Genomic DNA, 27,867 nt, shown 5'->3' with positions numbered 1-27,867 from the left:
CCTCTGGTCGGTCGGGGCACCTGTTCGGGGGGGAGGGGAACTGTGGGGAATAGCGTCATCCTCCACGCTAAGTGGCTGGCGACTGCACATGTATCGGAGGAAGCGCGTGCTAACTCTCCCCAGACCGGCAGAGGGGGTCGAGAAACGACCGGAACAGCAGGGGGAATTGGCCAAGTACAATTAGGGAGAAAATAGGGGGTTGTGGGGGGAGAAGTCCAAATCAATGTGAAAACAGCCACAGGAGTTAGTGATATAGTCATCATTACTTCTGATTCTGAAATGTTACTGTTTTAGAGTTCCCCGTTACCATGTTTGACTTGAACATAATATGAAGAAGCTAGTGTAACTTGTCTTGAAATAGACAATTTTATTGGGGTGGCAGGATGAACTTTAGCAAAGTTGATAGTTTTATTTTGGGATATAGTTTTATTTTGGGATACAAATATTTATTTTGTTTAAACTACAGATTTTTGCCCAGAGTATCTTTGGGAATTGGATTAGAAGAGAACTGTATAATATATGGTATGTTTCTTTACATTTTTATTTGGTGTTACTGATTTGATTACATGTTTTTGTCAGCAGAGGGAGCCGATGGCTCATTTGAGATTAGCATTGTACTGTAATATCTCATTGAGCTTCTGTTTCTGGAAGAGGAGAGTTTGTAGGAGTTTTGATTGTATGTCAATGTATGTTTCTTTGTTACACTGATATTTCACTTTGGTGTGACATTTTCATCTCTCAGCCTGAAAAAAATGTGGAGTGAGATTGACTTAGAAAAACCATGGTAACAATTTCCAAACAGAAATTCCTAGTAAATTTAACAGAGGTTATTCTCAGTAAAATCTGCATGCCAATAAGTATCGACTTTAAAGGAACACTCCGCCCATTTTCAACCAGCTTTGTATCATTAGAACATCAGTAGTATATCAGAAAACTGTGAACGGTTTTGAAGTCTGTCATTTAATTTGACAGTTATTGAGTGTTAAAGTGTGGACCAGTGACATCACTGGTCCACACTAACTCAAATTAATAACTCATTAACTCAAATCAACTCTCAAACTGTAAACGGTTTTGAAGTCATTCATCTAGTTTGACAGTTATTGAGAGTTGATTTGAGTTAATGTGGACCAGTGATGTCACTGGTCCACACTTTAACACTCAATAACTGTCAAATTAAATGACAGACTTCAAAACAGTTTACAGTTTTCTGATATACTACTGATGTTCTAATGATACAAAGCTGGTTGAAAATGGGCAGAGTGTTCCTTTAAGGAAACGCCAACATTTGGGGAGATTAGCCTATGTTGCCATATTCTTGATAGTAAGATGAGAAGATAGTAGAAAAGTAGTTGGTTAATACATACTGTACATACTGTACCCCAGTACTTTCCTGAAGAAAACCGGAAGCTCTGTATTTTGCTTCATACATTACAATGTCTCGTAATTATTGTTTCATAACGTGGTGAATGCATGAGTCACAACATGTACATAAGAGTACATGAGAGCCTTTTGGTGCTGTTGGAATGTGTTGGAATGTATTTGGTGAATTAACGGGGGTAGGCTAGCCTGATACTGCAGACTACCAGTCATTTGTGCTAAGCTAACTAGCAGGAGCTACTTTTCTACTGCACGCACAGAGAAGAGAAGGGCATCTATCTTCTCATCTTACTATCGACGATATGGCAAATCTCCCAAAATGTTGGCCTGTCCTTTTAAAGTGATAATCTGGAAGATTTCAGTTTTTTTCTCTTTAGCGACACCTATGGCGATGAGTGGTAATTGCAGGTGAGATTCAAGCAGTGTTGCATAGATGTCAATCAGTTTGTTCGGACATAGTAACCACCCGCAATGCTAGCAGAGACCGGCGAAAACGTAGCGTGTTATCCTACTTCACGCAAGAGTCGGAAACCTACACGGTAGTTGAAGTTGAAGTCTATAGTGTTAGCTCCGCCCACCCTCTCTTGGGTGTCACCACAGACACCCAATTCATAAATTCTGAAATACTGAAAATGCAAAGGCTTCCATCAATGGGCCATAGGCTCATTCACCTTTGTGTTAACTCAGTCTGCGATACAGTATAGTGACTTAACAGACATTTATTTACATGAAAATCTTTGAGATTATAACTTTAACCACAAAATACTTGTAAGGTTTATTAGCAAATTTCTGTTTTCACGAGTAAATTGTACTCATTCTTCATCAGTAAAATTGACTCAGACTACCACTGCATTAATTAATTTAATTAATTAATTGAATATCTTTATTGTCATTGTACCAGCCAGGTACAGCGAAATTAGGTACACAATGAAATTAGTACAACAAAATTTACAAATTGATACTTGGTTTTTCTAAGCTTTTGACTGGCTGGACCTAGTTTTTATTTATGCATTATTTGAGTAACATTTACTGTACTTTGTCTAGAATTTCAAACCCAAAAACAGAAAAATGGTAACTCCGTTAATACATTTTTACTATACACATGACAATAAAGTTGAACTTGAACTAATTGAACTAATTCAAATGTTGTCACATACCACAGCCATGATCACCAAGGCGGATCCTTTTAGAAGCATATTTTTAGCAATCTTCTTGGGCTTTGGGGAAGAAGTGATCTACATCTTTCACCATTGTGTGAGATTTTATACACCAAACGACTAATCGATTAGTTGAGAAAATACTCGACAGATTAATCGATAATGAAAATAATCATTGGTTGCAGCCCAACCTCTCTTTGAGCCGTAAAGCACTCCAACAGATTTCTTGCCAAATCCAACCTTGTGACACACAATGTTAAAGGTACACTACATAACTTTTTTAGGGCCCTTCAAATGTATACAAACTTTTCCTTTTCCATATTCTTGAAGAGTAGGACTTCTACATGGACAATGTGCTCTTTGGTTATTACTAGGAATCTCGCGTGCCCGATTCCTAGGGTAGATGGTCTGGAGATGATGCGCCACTTGTCCTCTTCTCCCTACTTATACTCCCACCACTTAAGCCTCAGCCAGGAAGGATTTATTACATTGGAAGGAACCGATCGGGTTTTACAGAATGTAGGGAAACTGGATGGATAAATCCAGAAGGAGGCGGTAATGCAACATAAAGGATGCCAACTGCCATAAAACACCATAGAAGAAGAAGGATTTATTACATAGCACCATAACTCAAAACACAAGCCTGCTTTACGCCAGTGTTTACAAACAATATAAATGTAAACAAACTGTTTATGGCTTTCAAGTACCCCTAAAACTCTAAATTAAAGATAATTTAAAATGTAAAAAATAAGTTTGTTTACGGTTGAAGGGCCCTAACCAAGTTACAGTGTACCTTTTAAATGCAGCGTATAGGCCGGTAGCGGCTGCCAGTCGTCATGGTGATGGTTTTGTTTGTTTCCGGTAATGAGTTTAATGTGTCCAAAGGAATGTGGTAGTAATGAAGTATGACCTTTAAATGCTACACGCAGCTCCTTTAAGCTGTGTTCTTTGCACTGTATGCGTGTTTGAACCGTCACATTCCTGCACTTAAAGTGACATCACAGCACACATAAGGTGATGGATATTAGTTTGGAGGTTTCATTGTGTGTGTTATTGATTTAGGTTTGTCCTCATCCTTCACTCTGCCAGTGTTTTTCCTCCATATTTGTTCCTGTAGTGACTCTAGCGTAAAAACTCCTTTTGGTACTATGCAAAGCCTGCCTGTCTATGTTACTGAGTGAATTCTGTTGAGTTTTTCCAAAATGAATAAAGTCGAATGAATTGTTCAATTGTTCAATATTTGATATATGACAAGTCTATATCATGCAAGCCAGTTTAAATATAGGATGAATCTTAGTTTTGTTTGAAAGAAAATGTTACATAAATAAAGTTGAAGTAGTTTTCTTATTTTGCCCAGTGAATGTGTGCATTTTGTATTCATGTCTGAATCTGCCAGTGGGCCATCATGATCAATGTAGGCATAATAATGTGTTAATCAGGTGTGTAGTGCTATCTGGAGAACTGGGAAAGCGCACCTATATGAGGAACAACCCCCCCCCCCCACTCCCCATTTTACTATTGTAAAAACAAACCCTTGGAGAAAAAGTGTTAATTCTTCCACAGGAGAGACTTGGGCCATGTTCAGACTAGGAGGCCAAATCTGATTTGTGAACTTGAATGACCTATTAATGATTCTATCCAGATTGGTTTTATGAGTCTGGATGCTCAAAGTCTGATTTGTGTCACTTGTCCCAAACCACATATGGAGGTCGTTTCCAATCTGCTTTCGACTGATGTGACTTCAGTGTGGACATGCTGATCACCCAAATCAGATTTGAGTGTGTCTTTTGCAGGGGGCGGGGACTTGAAGATCAGAGAGCAGACATGGAAACACTGCCAGAAACATTTTATGTTGGCTCATTGTATCTGGACACACAGATCCGACTTGAACACTTGCCCAAATCAGATTTATGGCAGTGTGGACACACTCCCAGATCAGATTTGGGAAACCAATCAAGATAATGATGATTAATGACTTTAGCAGCAAATCGGATTTGCCTGTAATGTGAACATGGCCTTGATGTTCTCTGAAATTAGGTGGAAGGAAAAATGTGCCCATACTGTATATCGGCAATCGGCCAAAAGAGTAGGAAAATATCGGCATGGCTGATATCGGCTGTGTATCCCTACCCCTCACGCTCAGTGTGTATGTGTGTATTTGCTGATATCGGCTGTGTATCCCTACCCCTCACGTTCAGTGTGTGCGTGCGTATTTGGTGATATAGGCTGTGTATCTCTACCCCTCACGTTCAGTGTGTGCGTGCGTATTTGGTGATATAGGCTGTGTATCTCTACCCCTCACGTTCAGTGTGTGCGTGCGTATTTGGTGATATAGGCTGTGTATCTCTATTCTCTACCCCTCACGTTCAGTGTGTGTGTGCGTATTTGGTGATATCGGCTGTGTATCTCTACCCCTCACGTTCAGTGTGTGTGTGTGTATTTGGTGATATTGGCTTGTATCTCTACCCCTCACGTTCAGTGTGTGCGTGTGTATTTGGTGATATCGGCTGTGTATCTCTACCCCTCACGTTCAGTGTGTGCGTGCGTATTTGGTGCTATCGGCTGTGTATCTCTACCCCTCACGTTCAGTGTGTGCGTGCGTATTTGGTGCTATCGGCTGTGTATCTCTACCCCTCACGTTCAGTGTGTGCGTGCGTATTTGGTGATATCGGCTGTGTATCTCTACCCCTCACGTTCAGTGTGTATGTGCGTATTTGGTGATATCGGCTGTGTATCTCTACCCCTCACGTTCAGTGTGTGCGTGCGTATTTGGTGCTATCGGCTGTGTATCTCTACCCCTCACGTTCAGTGTGTGCGTGCGTATTTGGTGCTATCGGCTGTGTATCTCTACCCCTCACGTTCAGTGTGTGCGTGCGTATTTGGTGATATCGGCTGTGTATCTCTACCCCTCACGTTCAGTGTGTGCGTGCGTATTTGGTGATATCGGCTGTGTATCTCTACCCCTCACGTTCAGTGTGTGTGTGTGTATTTGGTGATATCGGCTGTGTATCTCTACCCCTCACGTTCAGTGTGTGCGTGCGTATCTTGCAGTGTGGTGCACATCACATAATGGCAAGAACAGAGCAACACACATTTGGAAAAATGTATGTATATTCCTTTATATTTTTTTCTTCATTGCAGTCACAACATTACAATGTAATAAAATGGTAAATATATAAAATCGAACTCAATACTGACGCATATACATTTGTTTCGTGTTCAAAATCAAAGGAACTGTACATGGTTTCATTTATATCTGTTTTACATTGTTTTTAAAATCTGTCATAATTTCTCTGTAAGTCATCTGTATTATTGTAAATCTTTGTCTCTTCACAGATAAATAGACTTTATTTCCAGGAGGTATTGTAACAAAAATAACACATTTCCTAACGCTGGCCTTCTAGAGCCATTGAAAATATCATTAAGCTTTTCCCCAAAATGCTTATACTATTATAGACACAGAATACATAGACGAACTTGAGATACAGAGGGTGTCATGTCCCCCACCCTCCCTTCGTGTTTGAATATTGTTTGGTCAGAAACATTCGCTGTTGGAAGACAGCTCTAGTGGGAACCGGGGAGAATCCCCCAAAAGGTTCCTAAACGTTGTTTTATGAGCCGTCGCGAGAATGGTTCTGAACACAGTCGATGGCAGTGGCCATCCCTTCTATGGTGAGATCATGAGAAGTTAGCCAGACAACCTCTGCTCTCACTAGACAGGGCTGAAAACAATACTACAGGCCAACTGGCTTCACTTTGGCTCTTCTCTACCCTAAGTTTGAGATATGTGTGGTTGTGTGTTTCACTGGTTACTGGCATGTAGTTGCACACGGCAAATAGGACCATCTTATCAAGTCGCTTAATCATGTGTGATGTCAAAAATGTCCATCTTAACAAATCATTTTTGAATGCGTATTGACTGTTAAAATATTGTTTTCCTTAAACAAAACTGCCACTGGAGTGAAATATTCTCACTTGTTTCCAATGCAAAGCAACTTGAATGAAATGTCACTGTTTTTGCCTCGTTTCAAGATGACTCTTGTTTTGAGACGATTCCTGACAAGTGGAACTGCATTGGAAACGAGATCATGTCTCACTCAGGATTGTTCACTTATTTTAACATGACAATTTTCGTCACTTAAAATGAAACAACGCACCAATTGTTTTGTTTTTTAAACTCGATTAAGACTTAAGAGTGAGGATGTGATCATTGGCTGATGGCCTTTCTTTGCAGAGTAACAGAGAAAAGTCCTCAGTCCTCAACGGGAATGAGAGAGAAGTGAACTCGGGTTTGATTCACCAAACTACAGTATATGCATCCATTTTGTCCTAAACGTCTATTTTCAGAGCAACTTGACACATTGACTCCCAGCTCAGATTTGGCTGCCTGGCAAATCATCTCCAAAAAACCTCTTCCTCCAAAGATCTAATATCAGTGTGCTTCTAATCAGGACAACACGATGGCACAGACTCCTACCAAAACACAGTAGTTTCCAGTCAAGCCGTATTTTCTTCTCCTGTCTTACATTCTGGATACTTATAAAGAACATTTACTATCAGTACATCAGAAAGAGCCATCTAAGCAAACCCATCAAACATAGATCCAACAGAGGAAGATAACCAGAAGAAGGTATTTACAATCAAAATGCCAACCACAAGAAGAAAAAACAAGGACTTTTGCACATCGAATCTCTAAAGCTACAATTTTTTTTCCAAGCTGAAGAACAGTAGAAAAAGTATGACCTCTACAAAATAAAGACTAATTTGAACCCATGTTACATCTTTTAGATACATCCACGTAAGGTTTATCTTGACCCTGCCCTGTGCTTATAGAACCCAGACCTGGGGCAAATGTCTGCTAAATCCTTCCAGCTCGTTTTCCGTGATTGAATTCGAGAGGAACTGGTCTAAGATGGCGTATTAGGACCATTGTAGATTTAATTCTTTCACTCCTTTTTTTTTTTTTTAACCACAGCCCCCCACAGGGAAACTCACACCTTTTTCTTTTTCTTTTTGGGATAAAAATAAGAAATGTAATTAATTTCTGAGATTAAAGTCAGAATTTTAAATCAAATTTATTTGTGAGATAAAATTGGCAACATAAAAACTGCAGAAATGTGTGATAAAAAAGCCCTGAAATTGACAAGATAAAACTCAGAATTTTATGAGAGAGAAAATTTGAATGTGCGAGGGGGGGGGGGGGGGGGGACAAATTTGCAAGAACAATTTCTTAATTTCTGAGATTAAACACAGAAATGAATGAGAGAGAGAGAAAATAAATTTGTGAGATAAAGACCCCAGAAATGTGTGAGAAAGAACCCATCAGAAATCAACAAAACCAACTTTCTAGGTTTAAAGTAAAACATTTCTGCAAATTTCAGAAGTTTTTTCTCGCAAATGTATTACTTTAATCTCAGAATCTGCTTTTTCCCTCGTAAATTTCTCAGATTACCAGCTCACACATTACCATGGCCCAAATACGCCATCGTATAGACAGTCCACATGTCTGGGAACGCCCATACAGGCTCTAGGAACGCCCACAATAGACGCTGGGTTAGATGGCTCAGCCTTGCTGGGGGCGGGGTCAGGGTGGGGTAAATTCCCCCGTTCTATCCATTCAGCAAAGTTAGAATTTAGCTGATAGCCCAGCCCAGGCAGACACGATCGGGGATTTAACCACCGCAGTAAACGCACATCTGAGCAGACGTCTTGTGTTCTGCTCTAGAACCCCCAAACATGTAGTTTAGAGCCGCAGCACCGTCTTTTGGTGAGTCAGCCCATGAGATATATCGGCGGTTTTACCCCACTCGCGCGCCAGCCGTTTAACATTTTGTGGGCGTTCAGACATGCGGACTGTCTCTATTGGTTGGATTGTGCTCAAAACTAAACTAAAAAACAAAAAACTGGTGAAAGCGACCACTTGCAGGTTCTTACTGAAAAAGGATTTGTGTAATTTGACTCGGATCTGGTACCAGTCTGAGATCAGAAAGAGCTCATAGCGTCTGCAGTGAGAGACGACAGCTCCGGACAAAGCCAGTAAAACTTTGTCAAAAAAACATAAGAAGCATTACTGGCTCACTCACACACACTCGCACAGCCTAACCACACCTCATGCTTTGCAGACCCTGATAGTGGAAGGCTTATGCATTTATCCAAAGAAAAATAACTCTAACTGCTATTAACTTTCACAATCAGATAAACATTCCTAAAACCCATCAACAGACAAATTGGAAAAGTCGATAGAGCAAATGTAATATTAAGCCCATAAATAAAAATATTAAAATAAAAGCATCAGTACTTTTGCATTGGGGTTTCTGTTGTTGGGTTTCTGTTTTACACTTCCTATCCCATTCATAACAAAAAAAAGAGGTAAAACTGAAGTCAAAAGAAATCATAACTGAGAAGAACAGTGATGTGGTATTTGCAAACGTTTATCCAAGCCTATAGAAGTGACTTATCGTCTGTGACCTTGCATAGCTGTGGATATGTACAGTAGCCATACGTCAGCAGTGGATTAACATTGAACTGTGGTTTCTTACAGTGCGGGCGTGGCTAAGACTCTGGTTCTCCCTGGTGATGGAAGAAACTTGAGTTTTGTTTTGTCATTTGTAGCGGTGCAGACTCGACCCATAGGCTGGGGAGCACACATCAGTCCCAGGGGTCGTTAGCTGATACGAGGGCTAATCCAGCAGTTGTATCACCTAGTCATCGCTTGGCCAGATCAAACATGTGGAATGATGCATGAGGTGAGAGGTCAGGGCTAGAGAAAGGTACCGGCTGAGACTTGAACATTTGTGCATGGAAACATTCAGGGGGCACAGGAAACAAATACAGGAGACGCGATACGTGAGAAGAACTGAAAAATGCCTGAGTTTTTGAATCTCAAGTTCTTGTTCAGTTTTCTTTTTAGAACCATGTGCTAATATGTTGTTTTTTTAAGGGCTTCCTTCACTTCCATTTGTCGGTCTAACACGGTGAACACACGTTGAGTGTGCTAAACCCCAGATCCCTATAGTACAGAGTGTACAAAACCTCAGCGCCACCTTCCTTATATGGTCTCTCCCTCTTTATTTCCACATTCCCTTCATGTCAAGTGAATAAGGCAACACCACATTCACCACAGATTTCACAGAAGCGGAAGCAGGGCACAAAATTTGCACCAGCCAGCCACTAGCCAAATTTGGGTAAAATATACAAGTGGCTGGTAGATTTGCTTCACTCACCAGCCAAAACAAACAAACAATTGTCATCTATTGAGTGGCTGGTAATATTTGACGAAAAAGTAAAGTGGCTGGACGAAAAAGTAAATTTTGCACCCTGAGCGGAAGGTGTTGCTGATTTTGTGTACACTCTCAACGAGAAAACCAATACTGCACCAGCCATACAATTCAGTTACATTGTTGTTTTTACACACATATTTGGCTAAAATACTTCATACAATTGTAACCACAACTATACAAAACCAGTGTACACCCAGCTTTACTCAATAGCACCATATGAAGATTGTTCCCAAATTATAAAGGGGTAAGGGTGTATTGGATTGGTGTGTGTGTGTGTGTGTGTGTGTGTGTGTGTGTGTGTGCGTGCGTGCGCGTGTACACTAAGCACATCTCCCTGCATTGGAGACTTGCATAGCTTCTGCAGGATGGGAAGAGCAGTTGTCCGTTTGGACGGAGCCTTTGGCACAGCCTCGGCAACAAGGCAGTGCTCAAGTTGCACCATAGATTTCAAAGAGACAATCTGCCCTTATTGCACCGTGTGTGTGTGTGTGTGTGTGTGTGTGTGTGTGTGTGTGTCATGTTTTGCACCATACGAAGTGGGTTGAGCTGCAGCCAATTGACTCTGTAGCTGGAGTGTTTTGCACCATATTAAAAACAGTGCTGCTGTGTTGGAGCTGTGTTTGCACCTAGTGGATCTACTCGCCGCTTTGCAGCAGATGAGTTGATTTGTCTTCTTGTAACCGACGAGCACCGCAGAAGAGTCATGTAAGCTCCTCGTTCGTCACGACAAGCACTTAAAGGGATACCTCGACATTTTCAGTTGCAGTGGCTTGTTTTTCCTCACCAGACGCCTGTCACTTTCTGTGGGGGGAAAAATGTCTAAGTTTGGCTCGGTTTCCCTAAAATGGCTTGTTGCCAGCCATGACAGCATCTGGCTGCTATTATTTTCACCTTTTGAGTCTGTGTGTGTCGGTTTATCGGCTCTCTCTGTCTGTGGACAGATTTTGTGAACGTGATAGCGTCACACAACCGTGCAAGATGCAGTGGCGAAACCATAGACATAAGTAATATGGACGTAGCTATCCCATTAAATTTCTTCTCCCTGGCGGAGTTCAAACGTTGGCCGTCACCATCTTGATTTTTCGTCAGCAGAGTGGGATGGAATGGGTTGAGTCCTTCCGCACCTCGCGTGAGATGGGAGTTTCCCAGAGCCGCAGCTCCGCCTGCTATTGGTCCATGATCGGCAAGCCGCGCGATCACTGGACAGACGATCTGTCAATCACCCCACCCCCTCTTCTATCATCTATTTTACTCCAAATGGTCGAGTTATATAAACATTTACCCCCCTACAGTTGTTATGAAAAGGTGAAATTAGCTATATAGGCCAAAACCGTGTTTCGCCCCCAACTGGAAAAAGGTTTAATCCTGTTACAAAGTCCGGCATTTTAACATGGGGAGATCTGCCTACTGCCCCCGAGCCCAAGTGGCCATTCGAGGAATTACAGCTTAAACAAAGACTTCCGCATCTTCCTGGGAAAGGGGGTGGGCGAAACTTTACAGGTGTGTAGTTCACATCACACTGAAGGCCAAGTTCCAAGATGGGTGTGGTCTCAAGATGCTCTCTAGTTAGTTCTGAAACCAAAGCCAACAGCCAACAGCAGCTTGAGGCACTAATAAACCACTTTAGGGAACTCTAAGACCATACATTTTACAATCTGACGTATCTGATGAAGAGAAATAAGCAACTCATGTAAAGGTATGCCTTTGAACACTCTTTATACACTCTGAATTGCCATTTATTTCCTGGACAGCAAGGATAAGAAGAAGCGTGCGTTGTATTTGTGTTCCTCTTTGTTAAGTGCACCGTCTGAAATGGCTCACGGGGGTTTGGGGCTAGCCTCTCACTGACAGGGAGGGGAGTGGAGCCAGTGCAGAGTTCCATGTCACTAATCTGTGATGAGTGAGAATTCAGTTAATTTGTTGTGGACTGCCAATGTAACAGCTTGGGTTGCGGGGGTAAACAAACCAAAAAAAGTAATAATTAGCCACACACCACAGCTCACCCGTGGGTGGCTTTTGCAGGAGTGGATGTTGGATGCGTTACAGGAAAAGACAAATCGTCGGGAGGATTGTGGCGATTGAAGACAAAAACTGATACCAATCTCAGGGGCAGCACCCTGTTAGCGTGGGACCGAAGTGATTAAGACATTATGAACACAAAATCGGAAAAAGATAGCTAAAAAATGATTCCAAATAGTCAGCGAGTTTCACCGACATACTCAAATTGGTATTGGATTTTGTTTGTCTTGACATTTGGAGACATTGATTCATTTCTGTTGTTATCATCTGGCAAAGTAAACCAAGCGCACCTGAAAGCGTTGGTAACTGTTGAAGAGATTAGTAAAAAAAGAAAAAACGTTGTGCGCCGAGCATAACAGGAAATGATGGAGAACAATTGCTAGACCCCCAAACAACACACACACATGTCAATGTACTGTCGCCTTGTCTATTTCTGTGCCAACTCATATTATTGCTGCATGCATTTATAACTCGGAGGTCACAAATTTCCACTTGCTACTCTGAAAAATCAAATAAAACGGCACGTCAACTCGGAGTTCCTACTTGCAAAACTCGGGTATGATTTCTCAACCCCTAGTTGCACCTGGCTCGTCATTTGACGTCATTTCAACATTTTTGGCACATTTCTTTTTTAATTTTCAACACTAGTATGCTTTCAGACCAATACCAATACAGTAGTTGGTTAAAGCCATACAATTAAACGTTAATGTTATTAGCTGTTAGCTGTCTAATAGCCAATGCTATTAGCATCCATAGTTTTGCGACTTGAAGTCTGGATGCTCGAACGCATGTGTAGTTCGGAGATGACGCGTTTGCCACTTGCCACCTCCGGCCATAAATGAACGCAGCAAGAATTATAATGATATTCAGTTATCTCTCTCTGTATACAATAAACACAATATTCTGAATATAGCCATAGAGTAATGTAATGAAACCACCAGCAGGACACAATATACGCACCAAGTCATGCAAGTCATTCTGATTCAGAGGAATCATAGAAACCTAGTCACAGTTCCACTTGCCAGGTGAAAACCTCATAACTCCATTTTTATTTACATTTTTACTTTAACTGAAGGATGATGTCCGTTGTGGTTTGGGAAAATTGTATGACCCACAGGCTTATGGACCCCATTTTCAAACCTATTGCATGATTTTTAAAAACCTAAACTTTTGGAGATGCACAGTAGCGATAAGCCCGCGTGTGCTTTAGCGTTCAAGCTGTTATTATCAAGGATATTTCTAATTTTGAACGTCCTGCTTTTGTCCTTCAGGATGCCAAAACACATATGGATTTTTGCACACTGCTCCATGGTCATGTCTTATATTAGTAAGTGGATCAAATGTCCTTAATGGATTACATGATTTTTGGGAGATCGGCACGTTGACCAATTTACAGGTTTAGCAATGACAACATGGACACTGAAATCATCCACATGTCCCCGGCCGCTAGATCATTGGCTCTGATCTTTAGCATATACAGTACACTGTGTTGAGTGATCTTTAGCATGTACAGTACACTGTGTTGAGTGATCTTTAGCATATACAGTACACTGTGTTGACTTGAGTGATCTTTAGCATGTACAGTACACTGTGTTGAGTGATCTTTAGCATATACAGTACACTGTGTTGAGTGATAGCAGGTGACTAGCATGACTCCAAGTAAGACGACTGACCTTTTAGTAATAAAGAGGTGTCAGTGTTTATATTACTGTATGGGCCGTAATAATAATACTGTAATAATAATAATATAATTCACTTCATATAGCTGATGTAACGTATATTTTGTATACTGTTTTCCAGTCTCACACACAAAACGATTAATTTAAAATGACTTACCGTAAATTCCGGACTATAAGCCGCACCTTTTTTCCCGTTTTTTGGCCTTTTTTGGCCCCTGCGGCTTATATAACGGTGCGGCTTATCTATGGATTTTTTCAAAAAAAAAAAAAAAAAATCTCTCTTTTTTAGCACTCTTTCTAACTATAAATCCACTTCTGTTTTAATTTCCTCTCTTGCCCTCTTTTCACCACACTGTATGACACTGTATGACACTGTGTGCACTGTAAATAACAACACAGGTGGTGTTGTGTTATGTTGTTTTGTTGAAATGTTAATAAATGGGAGCATTACATATGGTAATTAAACATTAAAACACAATAAAAAAAAAAAAAAAAATACCATTAAAACACCCGCGGCTTATAGTCCGGTGCGGCTTATATAAGAAAAAAATAGTCAACTTTGAAGGTGCGGCTTATACACCGGTGCGCCTTATAGTCCGGAATTTACGGTACTATTTAAATTGAGAGTTTCTGCAAGTTCTCATTTTCTCAATGTTGAGCTAATGCTAGAAGCCTACTATCATCATCACTCAACATACTGTAAGCTAATGTGTTAGCATGGAGCCTACTATCACTTAGGGAGCGTCCGTAAATCCACTCTGACGCTCTACACTGAAATGAGAGCGCGAAGGTACGGTTACAGGTACATTACAACGGCGCTCCCAATTTACAAACGGTCCAGTGTGCGCTCTGGGTGCTCGGAGTGCTATTTCCAGCAGTCATGTGACATCCCTTGCCCCAGAAAAATAAATAAATAATAATAATAACAATGGGGGCGGGGGGGGAGGGAATCGATTTCCACCCCCCCCCCCCCCCTCCTCCCCGCGTTTTATTTTTTGTTTTTGCTCCAAGTGAAATGTTTTATGGTCACTCACGATTCAGTAGGTCACGGGTTGGCTTGGTTCCAGCCTGAAAACTCGTTTGGATTTTTCAAAATGTCTATGGAGAAAATAAATGGGAAACTCACTTTGGGGGCAAGAGATGTCACGTGACTGTTCAGCTCTATATGCTAAAGCATTAGCATTCTTCAAGGTGTCTTCATATACTTAACTTCTCTTTTCTCTAGTTTACAATGTTTGACTGTAGCACTTTGGATGTTTGAGTAGTTATTTTGGGCCTAGACCGAGGAAGGGAGTTTGTGGCCTAAAGTCGCGCGCACACACACACACACACACACACACACACACACACACACACACTCATGCACACGCACACACCTCAATTGATTTCCCCATTGACACACATTAGTCAACAGCTTAAATAAACACACACATACAGTATACACACACTCATAAGACGCCAATACTCCCCTCCGTCTCCATCCTTCCCAGCATGCCCTGCTAGACGCCTTAGAGTGCTATGGCCCCAGTCGACGGTAGAAAAAAACATCCCTTCTGTACATAGAAAATATATACAGTACCTTTTGGCTAGACTAACGACAATTGTGTTCACAAACTCCTGGTATTAAAAGTGAGGTTTTCCCCCCGTTGTGTCACGTCTTTTAAGTTGTTTTTTTAAATTCTACTAAAACCCGTGGGAGTGAGAGTGGCGTAACAAAAATGGCATGCGGCGGCCAAAGACTCCTGACGTTGAAACTTACTGCGCCCGTTTTTTTTCTTCTTCTTCTTCACAGCGGAGCGCGGGCATGAAAAAGACGAATAAACAGACAGATGAAGAACGATTAGAAGAGTTGGAAATAGAGAGACAGAAGGGCAAACAGAAGGAGAGAGAGAAGGAGAGAGAGACGGACTCACGCTGAAGCAGCTTGTTGAGTCATGGCCATGGGACTCACAGGTCGGAGGTGCCCGCAAGGAATGTGTGTGTGTGTGTGTGTGTGTGTGCATGCGTGTCTGTGTGTGTGTGTGTAAAAGTGTGTGATTATTTTGTTGTCTATGTGATTATGTCAGGTGTGCATTTGTGTCGGGATTGTTTTTGTCTGTGTGCTTATGAGGTGTGAATTTGTGCATGTGCGAACGTGTGCTTCTAACTCGAAATATCCATGTATACACACGTCTCTTTGTGTTTGTATGTATACATGTACTTGTGCGGAGGTGTGCTGATGTGCGTGTGTGTGTCAAGTGTGTGTGTCAGAGCGAGGACTCGTACTGCAGCAGTTCGTACAGCAGGGGTCCGTCGCGGTAGCGGATGCCCACGGCGGCCGGCGTGATGTACTGCAGAATGTTTATAGTCCTTCGCAGGCGTCGGTCCACGTAGTGAGCGTCCCAGGCCGGGTAGCGCTTCCTGGGCATGTCGATCTTGATGAGTGGGCCGTCGGGCCTGGTGGAGGCGGGCGGCGCCGACCTCACCTGGAAGTAGGGATGGGGCTCGTTACGTTTCTATTGATATTGATACCATGTTCGAGGCTGCTTAACAATCCGAGTCACTTTCGATACTTTTCTATTATTTGCTGGAAAGATGATAATTCCTAACAGGTATTGCTTTTATAAAGAAAATAAATATATATATACCGCTTTGCACATTCAGCCATCCTACAGTAGCAAGCAAGCAATTGACCAAATGAGAAATGAAGCGAACGAGGGCGTGAGGAAATTCAATTGTAGTTAGTAGTTAGTAGTTAGTTTAGTTTAACGGCAGTTGGCAGGCAACTCAATTGAATTCAAAAACCTTATTAGACTCTGGTCTCGAGACATGACTTTACGTTATAGGATCCGCTCGTCTCGATAGCAGTATCGATAAGCTCGGACCTTGTCGATTTTCGGGTTTTGAGAAATTCCCTCCCGTGTGTCAATCTCCATCCTTACCTGGAAGACGGGGAGGCAGGTCTCCGCCACATCCTCCTCCGTCGAGGACTTGGTCATGTGGGCGGGGGTGGGCGGGGCGCTGGGCGGGGCGGAGGGGGGCAGCGGGAGCCCCCAGAGCAGCTGGGCGCAGCACGACGAGGCGGGGCTAGGCTGCAGGTGGGCGGAGGCTGGGTGCAGGAAGCCGTAGTACAGCAACATGACCAGGACGCCGCCCGCGAACGTCAGGTAGACACCGCACAGAGCCGGCACCGCGTACCAGTCTGTCTGCCCCGGGTCCCTGTAGGCGTACCTGGAGGAGGGAGGAGAGACAGGGGGTCAGGTGTGTGTGTGTGTGTGTGTGTGTGTGTGTGTCTATACAGTAGTCTCTTAAAACAGACGCGTTGGCTCCAGCAATTTCCAAATGTTCCCGCCTACCCGCTCAAGGCGGGACATGCGCTCATCCAATCAACTGCCTCGGTTTTGTTTACATGTGTCATGATTGGTCTTGACTTGGATTGAATGAATTTCATGCATTAATTTTTAATATTATTTATTTCATTTTTCCATCATAAGAGAAGGCCTAGAGGCTGAAACCATAGACTGTATACAAATCCGGACGTAGCCACCGTGACGTCACCCATTGGTTTGTGAACTCACGTTTTTAAGCCTCCAGTTTGCCATTTTGACTGTCGCCATGTTGGTTATTTGGAGCCAGAAGCAGCTGGCATGAGACCAGGGTTTCCCACAGAGCCACAGCACCAGAAGCAGCTAGCATGAGACCAGGGTTTCCCACAGAGCCACAGCACCAGAAGCAGCTGGCATGAGACCAGGGTTTCCCACAGAGCCACAGCACCAGAAGCAGCTAGCATGAGACCAGGGTTTCCCACAGAGCCACAGCACCAGAAGCAGCTAGCATGAGACCAGGGTTTCCCACAGAGTCACAGCACCAGAAGCAGCTAGCATGAGACCAGGGTTTCCCACAGAGTCACAGCACCAGAAGCAGCTAGCATGAGACCAGGGTTTCCCACAGAGCCACAGCACCGCCTGCTAATTGATCCACGATCGTTGAAGTGTAGGATCACTGGACAGACAACCTGTCAATCACGCCCCACAACATGTTTCATCGTCTATTTTACTGTAAAATGGGACCATAATTGACAAAATGAAAATCCTGCTGTATTGAAGAAGACTTAAAACTAGCAATTGAGACCCTCAACTCAACTCATTAGGAAATTGTTTAGTGAGGTCATAAATCAAGTGAGAAGTAGGGTCATTTCCCCACTGATTTCCATACAATCGGACTACTTTTTGCAGCCAGAGGAGTGCCTGCCCCCTGCAGGCCATTCAAAAGAATGGAGGTTTAAGGCACTTCATCATTGGCTTCATTTTTCAGAACCGAATGTAGAAATATCCTATAAATCAATTTGCGACACCGCCCCAAACGTATAACCACGTGTATGCTGTATACTGTACTCACCACAGCCCGTGTATGCTGTATACTGTACTCACCACAGCCCGGTGAGAATGGTGTTCTCGGCCAACACCACAGAGTAGTAGGCCACCATGCGGTAGCGCGTGCGGCCCTCCTTGACGTTGAACCAGCAGAAGATGTATACGATGCCCACCACCATGTTGAAGAGCACCTCCTCCCACTTGGACATGCAGAAGTCGGTGCCTCCGTGCACCACCCAGAAGGCCATGGCGCACCAGTGCAGCACCACGAAGATGCCGAAGTAGATGTGGAAGAGCGAGGCGAAGAGGGCGAGCGAGAGCACGCGCGAGGAGATGGTGAAGAGGCGCCAGAAGAGGTGCAGCAGCGCCCCGCGGTAGCTCATGCTGCGCTGGTCGTCGCGCGAGTCCCGCAACAACTTGTGGTAGGAAGCCAGCACCCAGGCCAGAGAGAGGAGGGAGGCCAGGGAGGAGATGCCTGCAGGGGGAGACAGAGAGAGAGACAGAGATGGGAGGGGCTAAGACATTCATTGTAATCTAAGAAAAACCTCACAGTCCACATGCTTTACATATACTTTGTCTGTTGGTGGATTTCTGCTTCAGTTAGCCCTGTTCACACTATTCTATTTCTCTCTAAAGTGCTCTCTAAAGTTGAGAAAAGCGTTGTTGTTCTTTACTTCCTTATCGTGACGCATTTCCAAGTAAAACGGGATAGACAGGACAGGTGGGACATAATGTTGTGAGGGATTTGATTTGACTGTTGAAAAGTGGGCGTGTCTGTCTGGGACAAGGGACTGGCTGAGTGTCTGGGACAAGGGACTGGCTGAGTGTCTGGGACAAGGGACTGGCTGAGTGTCTGGGACAAGGGACTGGCTGAGTGTCTGGGACAAGGGACTGGCTGAGTGTCTGGGACAAGGGACTGGCTGACTGCTGGACGAGCTCCCTGCAGTGCCTACTGTACCGAGCCGTCCAAACAAAAAGAGTATATTATGGCAAATGGGCTAATCTCCCAAAATGTTGCCATGTTCCTTTAAATAGCGTAGGTCCACAATATGAGCGAGGTCATCTAAAAGAGTTAAAGTCATTTTTCATTTCAGCTCGACTTGAAGTGGAATACTGTGAACACTTTAGACAGAACACGCTATTGAGTCACAAACATTTGGTAATGTGTATTGTGTGACTCAACAGCTGACCCACTCAAAACTGATATTAAAAGCTGTCTCGTGCTGTGTGCTTCCACCCCCTGTGCTAGTCACGTATCTGGACTGAAGCACAATCACTCTGGGATGAGCATCAGCAGTGGGTGGCTGACTGGATGACACATTTCCTGACCGATGAATAAAGAGGAGGGGGCCGGAGGGGGAGTTTGACGCCCAGATGCTGCCCTGAATCCTTTTCCATGTTGCTTTCTTGCACTAGGTGTCACCAGAGAGTGACTAACTCAACAGTAAGAAGAATTGAGGGAGTTCATTCTCCATACAGTCACAGCACCGCTGTGCATATTTCTGTCCAGTGTGAGGAGGCAAACAGACCAAAGTACCAAGATGTAAACCACTTGAAACATAAAGGCATAAAACATATGGCTCTATTTTACTTGAATTGATCATTTTACTGTAATGCATTGTGCTTGTTCTTTTACTTTAACTATGTACTAGTCTTTGAAAGAGTCATGACTACCGTTACTATCTGTATCTGGTCTTTGAAAGAGTCATGACCACTTTTACTATGTGTATCTGGTCTTTGAAAGAGTCATGACCACTTTTACTATGTGTATCTGGTCTTTGAAAGAGTCATGACTACCGTTACTATGTGTATCTGGTCTTTGAAAGAGTCATGACTACTGTTACTATGTGTATCTGGTCTTTGAAAGAGTCATGACTACTGTTACTATGTGTATCTGGTCTTTGAAAGAGTCATGACTACTGTTACTGTGTATCTGGTCTTTGAAAGAGTCATGACTACTGTTACTATGTGTATCTGGTCTTTGAAAGAGTCATGACTACCGTTACTATGTGTATCTGGTCTTTGAAAGAGTCATGACTACTGTTACTATGAGGCCATTTACACCTGGCATTAACATGCGTTTTCTGCCATCAGATTGCAATCAGATTGTATTTTATCACTTCAGCCTGATTCCATTTACACCTGGCACTAACATGCGTTTTGGGTGAACAGATTGCAATCCGATTGCTCTCCAGCTCGAACGTCATCACGCGCGCGCTCCCTGAACGTGTGCATGCATGTTTGCATACATGCACAGGGAAATAGAGGTTATTGTTAAGCTCAAATGCGCAGTGAATGTCCCCTTCACCTGGACAAAACGATGGCCGATCACGCAGCACTGCATCTATTTCTTTATAAAAAGGACACGTTGCTCTGCCCCTGCCACTTTTCTTGTTCTTGTCCTTGGCCTGTCTGTAAGCCGTGTTTCCATTACTAAATATCGCAATAAAAATCGGGTAATGCAAACACGTAAATTTCGAAAAACCTCCCAAATATTGCAAAAAGCTTTTGCGCTCTCATGAGGTAGTTTTTCAGACGTGTCGATATAGCAGTTTTCTCTGTAGGTTCTTCTCCCATGGAGCTGGGAGACACTGGGTCCGTGACACACACACATAGCCTACATACGTTTTCCGTGCATGTCATTGGCTAACCACCTGTGTTGCGTTCAGGTAACATCCTAAATTACAATGTTATACAATTGAGAGCATAATTTATCTTTTATATGAAAGGAAAATGAGGGGGAAAGGGTTCGAACCCTTTCTCCCTCATTTTCCTTTCATTTTCCACTCCTTTTCCAAAGGAGAAGTGTTGATATAAAAGAGAAATTATGCTCTCAATTGTATAATATTGTAATTTAGGATGTTACCTGAACGCAACACAGGTGGTTACAGCCGTGGCAAAACCTCCGAGATGAGGGCACACACTGGTGCGGTGCTGCCAGGGAATTGCGTTCAGGACAGGTGTGCGCGCCGTCACCGACTTCCGCAGATTATGTATTTCCGGTAGTTGCTGAATGCGTTTTGAGAGGACGCATTGCATTTACACTTGTGTTAAATGTTGTCATAATGCGTCCCTGACCACCTCCGGAGGTGGTTTGGCCGATCAGATTGCAATCCTTCTTCAATGCGTTTTGGGGGTGTTTACACCTGTACTTTCAAGTGATAAAATACAATCTGATTGCAATCTGATGGCAGAAAACGCATGTTAATGCCAGGTGTAAATGGCCTCTCTGTGTATCTGGTCTTTGAAAGAGTCATGACTACTGTTACTATGTGTATCTGGTCTTTGAAAGAGTCACGACTACTGTTACTATGTGTATCTGGTCTTTGAAAGAGTCATGACTACTGTTACTATGTGTATCTGGTCTTTGAAAGAGTCATGACTACTGTTACTATGTGTATCTGGTCTTTGAAAGAGTCATGACTACTGTCACTATGTGTATCTGGTCTTTGAAAGAGTCATGACTACTGTTACTATGTGTATCTGGTCTTTGAAAGAGTCATGACTACTGTTACTATGTGTATCTGGTCTTTGAAAGAGTCATGACTACTGTCACTATGTGTATCTGGTCTTTGAAAGAGTCATGACTACTGTTACTATGTGTATCTGGTCTTTGAAAGAGTCATGACTACTGTTACTATGTGTATCTGGTCTTTGAAAGAGTCATGACTACTGTCACTATGTGTATCTGGTCTTTGAAAGAGTCATGACTACTGTTACTATGTGTATCTGGTCTTTGAAAGAGTCATGACTACTGTCACTATGTGTATCTGGTCTTTGAAAGAGTCATGACCACCGTTACTATGTGTATCTGGTCTTTGAAAGAGTCATGACTACTGTCACTATGTGTATCTGGTCTTTGAAAGAGTCATGACCACCGTTACTATGTGTATCTGGTCTTTGAAAGAGTCATGACTACTGTCACTATGTGTATCTGGTCTTTGAAAGAGTCATGACCACCGTTACTATCTGTATCTGGTCTTTGAAAGAGTCAGCGATCTCCCTCTGATCCCCGGCTTTTGGGACACCCTGCAAAGTAGTTTGTGTGGTTCTGTGTTGATGGCGTGCGTGGGTCCACCTACACTGCAGTGTCTCGGCTCGATTCTCCTGGATCATGATGCAGAGCTGCAGGACCAGCTGAGGCGCCGACTCCAGGAAGGTCTCGAGCAGGCGCAGCATGTTGACGTCGGCGTACTCGAACATCATGGCCCAGTACCAACGCCGCTGGTGCTCCCTCTGCCGGCGAGACTGGATGCCCAGATACAGTGTCCTGATGTACCTGCCGGGGTCAGAGGTCAGGGTGTTCATTCATAATAGCTTGGATCATATAGAGAGCCAAAGTGAAAAAATATGAATGGTGGGGAACGGAGTGTGTGTGTGTGTGTGTGTGTGTGTGTGTGTGTGTGTGTGTGTGTTTGTGCGTGCGTGCGTGCGTGCGTGTTAAGAATATGAGTGGATCCCGGGGCAAATGCTAACAGGGAATCTGAAGTGGCAAATGCTGACACAGAATACCAAAGTACAGCCTCCTGATGTCGACTATCGTTTGTTTTGAACTTTGACCTTACAGTTCTCTGCCTCCATCCAATCCAATCACCAGAATAAAGCGTTGGCCTTTTACGTGTCTGCAAACCAGGGATATGTAGAATCTCAATGTAAATTTCAAACAAAATGGCGGTTAATTTGAAAACCTTGCTGCCTTTCCAACGTTAAACGCAAATAAAACAACTTTAACAACTTTAGTTATGTTTAGGGAACTACAACAACTTGCTTACGTTTAGGATTATCCTTTGGGTTAGGCTTAAATAACAACAATTTGAAAATGTTACTCACGGTTGAAATGTAGACTTTGGAAATGCTAGCCTGTTACCATGACCATGACCCTCCATCCACCCCGGCCACAACACCCTTTCTGGCCACCGTACTATTTCAATATCACGTGTATAACGTTGATATATACTATATGTATATAGAAATGTGATATCATATTTTGGCTCAGAAATGTCCATATTCTACGTATCCGTGGATTCATTGCAGGAATGTACAATGGCCAAAAAATGATTCTGTCGACCAGGCTGCTCCATCATACCGCCTGAAGAGCACTTTCATATTTTTCAATGACAGGAAGGAAAAACTCTGTTGGCAGGGAAAGATGCTATGTAACACCAGCAGGTACCATCCGGACCTGGTTCTGTTCTGTTGGCAGGGAAAGATGCTATGTAACACCAGCAGGTACCATCCGGACCTGGTTCTGTTCTGTTGGCAGGGAAAGATGCTATGTAACACCAGCAGGTACCATCCGGACCTGGTTCTGTTCTGTTGGCAGGGAAAGATGCTATGTAACACCAGCAGGTACCATCCGGACCTGGTTCTGTTCTGTTGGCAGGGAGGGATGCTATGTAACACCAGCAGGTACCATCCGGACCTGGTTCTGTTCTGTTGGCAGGGAGGGATGCTATGTAACACCAGCAGGTACCATCTGGACCTGGTTATGTTCTGTTGGCAGGGAAAGATGCTATGTAACACCAGCAGGTACCATCCGGACCTGGTTCTGTTCTGTTGGCAGGGAAAGATGCTATGTAACACCAGCAGGTACCATCTGGACCTGGTTATGTTCTGTTGGCAGGGAGGGATCCTATGTAACACCAGCAGGTACCATCCGGACCTGGTTATGTTCTGTTGGCAGGGAAAGATGCTATGTAACACCAGCAGGTACCATCTGGACCTGGTTATGTTCTGTTGGCAGGGAAAGATGCTATGTAACACCAGCAGGTACCATCCGGACCTGGTTCTGTTCTGTTGGCAGGGAAAGATGCTATGTAACACCAGCAGGTACCATCCGGACCTGGTTATGTTCTGTTGGCAGGGAAAGATGCTATGTAACACCAGCAGCAGCAGGTACCATTTGGACCTGGTTATGTTCTGTTGGCAGGGAAAGATGCTATGTAACACCAGCAGGTACCATCCGGACCTGGTTATGTTCTGTTGGCAGGGAAAGATGCTATGTAACACCAGCAGGTACCATCCGGACCTGGTTCTGTTCTGTTGGCAGGGAAAGATGCTATGTAACACCAGCAGGTACCATCCGGACCTGGTTCTGTTCTGTTGGCAGGGAAAGATGCTATGTAACACCAGCAGGTACCATCTGGACCTGGTTATTAGGGGTGGGGGAAAAAATCGATTCACCTAAGTATCGCGATTTTTAATGTCACGATTTTTTGGATCGATCTTTTATTCCAGAATCGATAATCGCAAAAAAAAAATATATATATATATATATTTTTTTTTTTTTGTGCTTGCAGTCAGGCCACTCACTGAACAGCAGGCCAGGCGCCGCCTACTGGTTTACTAGTGGTTTTATTACTTTATTAGTTAGTCTGAAGTAATAATTACACTTCCAGGGTTAAAGTGGGTGCATCTCATTGTAAAATTGGACTTCAAACGGCCCAAATCTGGCTTCAAACGGCCCAAATTTCACGCGCGTTGGCCCATATCGGCCTGGCCTGCTTGGTATCTAATGCCCGGCCTGAATTATGATCCCAGTCCGCCCCTGTTTTTAACTATATCGCCCAGCCCTACTCATGATATAGAATATACAGTCTCTAGTGTATGATTCAACTTTTCCCATGTTCTAATCTAGTGTAAAAAAGCAAACAAACTGAAAAAAGAAAAGAAAAAAATAAACAAAAATCGCAATAAATCGTAATATCGAATCGCAATAATCGTAGAATCGTAATACTTAAGAATCGCAATATAAATCGAATCGGCACCCAAGAATCGTGATAGTATCGAATCGGGAGATAAGTGAATCGCCACAGCCCTACTGGTTATGTTCTGTTGGCAGGGAAAGATGCTATGTAACACCAGCAGCTACCATCCGGACCTGGTTATGTTCTGTTGGCAGGGAAAGATGCTATGTAACACCAGCAGGTACCATCTGGACCTGGTTATGTTCTGTTGGCAGGGAAAGATGCTATGTAACACCAGCAGGTACCATCCGGACCTGGTTCTGTTGGCAGGGAAAGATGCTATGTTATGTAACACCAGCAGGTACCATCCGGACCTGGTTATGTTCTGTTGGCAGGGAAAGATGCTATGTAACACCAGCAGGTACCATCTGGACCTGGTTATGTTCTGTTGGCAGGGAAAGATGCTATGTAACACCAGCAGGTACCATCCGGACCTGGTTATGTTCTGTTGGCAGGGAAAGATGCTATGTAACACCAGCAGGTACCATCTGGACCTGGTTATGTTCTGTTAGCAGGGAGGGATGCTATGTAACACCAGCAGGTACCATCCGGACCTGGTTCTGTTCTGTTGGCAGGGAAAGATGCTATGTAACACCAGCAGGTACCATCTGGACCTGGTTATGTTCTGTTGGCAGGGAAAGATGCTATGTAACACCAGCAGGTACCATCCGGACCTGGTTCTGTTCTGTTGGCAGGGAGGGATGCTATGTAACACCAGCAGCAGCAGGTAGTGGTACCATTCGGTACCATTCGGACCCCGACATAAGCAGTAGGCAGTACTAGCCCCAAGATTGTAGCCAATTCATCATGCATGTCTTCCCAGGCTCCATGCATTTTCAGAGCCTGTCTCTGAGCACCAAGTGGTTTGAGAGGCTGTCCTGTAACCAAAAGGATGTGGGTTCAATCCCCACATCAGCCAGTGTGTGTCCATCTACAGCCATACATTCTGCCAAAGTGTCCTTGAGCAAAACACTGAGCCCCCTCCCTGTGTGCTTATCCATTGTAAGTCGCTCTGGATAAGCTAAATGTAGCATGTGTTGGTTAACCTCCACCCCCCTGGGGGCGCGGCACTAGTGCAGCGACTAGGGATGTTAATGATTAACCGGTAGTCGGTTAACTGCCGTTAAGAATGTCGCCGATTAAAATTAATTAACTGTTTTGACCGACAACATTGTTGTCTCACAGTGTCTGACTATGAGCCGAAGGTCCTTATAGATTAGATAGATAGATAGATAGATAGATAGATATAGACTATCTCACAGTGTCTGACTATGAGCCGAAGGTCTTTATAGATTAGATAGATAGATAGATAGATAGATAGATAGATATAGATATAGACTGTCTCACAGTGTCTGACTATGAGCCGAAGGTCCTTATAGATTAGATAGATAGATAGATAGATAGATAGATAGATAGATAGATAGATAGATAGATCGATAGATAGATATAGACTGTCTCACAGTGTCTGACTATGAGCCGAAGGTCCTTATAGATTAGATAGATAGATAGATATAGACTGTCTGACAGTGTCTGACTATGAGCCGAAGGTCCTTATAGATTAGATAGATAGATAGATAGATAGATAGATAGATAGATATAGACTGTCTGACAGTGTCTGACTATGAGCCGAAGGTTCTTATAGATTAGATAGATAGATAGATAGATATAGACTGTCTCACAGTGTCTGACTATGAGCCGAAGGTCCTTATAGATTAGATAGATAGATAGATATAGACTGTCTGACAGTGTCTGACTATGAGCCGAAGGTCCTTATAGATTAGATAGATAGATAGATCGATAGATAGATAGATATAGACTGTCTCACAGTGTCTGACTATGAGGCGAATGTCCTTATAGATTAGATAGATAGATAGATAGATAGATATAGACTGTCTGACAGTGTCTGACTATGAGCCGAAGGTCCTTACAGATTAGATAGATAGATAGATAGATAGATAGATAGATCGATAGATAGATAGATATAGACTGTCTCACAGTGTCTGACTATGAGGCGAAGGTCCTTATAGATTAGATAGATAGATAGATAGATAGATAGATCGATAGATAGATATAGACTGTCTCACAGTGTCTGACTATGAGGCGAAGGTCCTTATAGATTAGATAGATAGATAGATAGATAGATAGATATAGACTGTCTCACAGTGTCTGACTATGAGCCGAAGGTCCTTATAGATTAGATAGATAGATAGATAGATAGATAGATAGATAGATAGATGGATAGATAGATGGATAGATAGATAGATAGATGGATAGATAGATATATAGATAGATAGATAGATGGATAGATAGATATATAGATATATAGACTGTCTCACAGTGTCTGACTATGAGCCGAAGGTCCTTATAGATTAGATAGATAGATAGATAGATAGATGGATAGATAGATAGATGGATAGATAGATGGATAGATAGATAGATAGATAGATAGATAGATAGATGATAGATAGATGGATAGATAGATGGATGGATAGATAGATAGATAGATGGATAGATAGATAGATGGATAGATAGATAGATGGATAGATAGATAGATAGATAGATAGATAGATAGATAGATAGATAGATAGATAGATAGATAGATAGATATAGACTGTCTGACTATGAGCCGAAGGTCCTTATAGATTAGATAGATTGAGAGGGTTCCTATGTGTAAAACTGTGGGTGGGAGGGATGCATGCAGTTATCTCACTGATGCCGCAAGACGCTCACTGCATGCTGTGTGTGTGTGTGTGTGTGTGTGTGCATGTGCGTGTGTGTGTGTGTACATGTACAGCAGGGCTAGGTGATATGGACCAGAAATCATATCTCTGTATTTTTAGGCTGAAAGGCGATACACACAACTCTGTATTTTCTACAAAGTGGGCTAAATGTTCAGGTGTAAGTCAAAGCCACATGTGAGATGTCACAAGCACTTGTATTAAAACAAGACTGTGGAAGTGCTTTCACATGTTTCACATGTTTAAACAACGAGATGTTTCATAAATAATCATCAGTAATGTGGATATAATGACTAAGTGGGTAAAGGCAAATAATAGAAGAGTTAGAACAGTCTGGTAAGTTCAGAAAATGATGTCACATTACTGTAATGCAGTAACAGTAACACTTATGCCATATCACGATATTATGATATCAAAATGTAAGAAGACGATATCTCGTTTCATATCACGATATCGATATAATATCGATATATTGCCCAGCCCTACATCTGTGCATACAGTGAGTGAGTAGACTAATGA

General features: G+C 42.9%; 1 protein-coding gene across 1 annotated transcript in view; it reads right to left on the bottom strand.

The window, feature by feature from the left end:
- Window positions 1–15,758: 15,758 nt before the first annotated feature.
- xkr6a (XK, Kell blood group complex subunit-related family, member 6a) overlaps window positions 15,759–27,867 on the bottom strand; it is a gene marked incomplete at both ends in the record, with an annotated part of 15,623 nt that continues 3,514 nt past the window's right edge. Inside the window, 4 exons of the mRNA XM_083633758.1 lie at window positions 15,759–15,977; window positions 16,434–16,722; window positions 17,922–18,339; window positions 21,947–22,143. Of these exons, the coding sequence (XP_083489884.1) occupies window positions 15,759–15,977; window positions 16,434–16,722; window positions 17,922–18,339; window positions 21,947–22,143 (1,123 nt within the window). The remainder of the gene's footprint in view (window positions 15,978–16,433; window positions 16,723–17,921; window positions 18,340–21,946; window positions 22,144–27,867) is intronic.

Source organism: Poromitra crassiceps (assembly GCF_964638095.1).
Source record: "Poromitra crassiceps genome assembly, chromosome: 3".
NCBI classification, from domain to species: Eukaryota; Metazoa; Chordata; class Actinopteri; order Beryciformes; family Melamphaidae; genus Poromitra; species Poromitra crassiceps.
The sequence above is the reverse complement of the archived record's forward strand: the minus strand, read 5'-3'. Positions and strand labels throughout refer to the sequence as shown.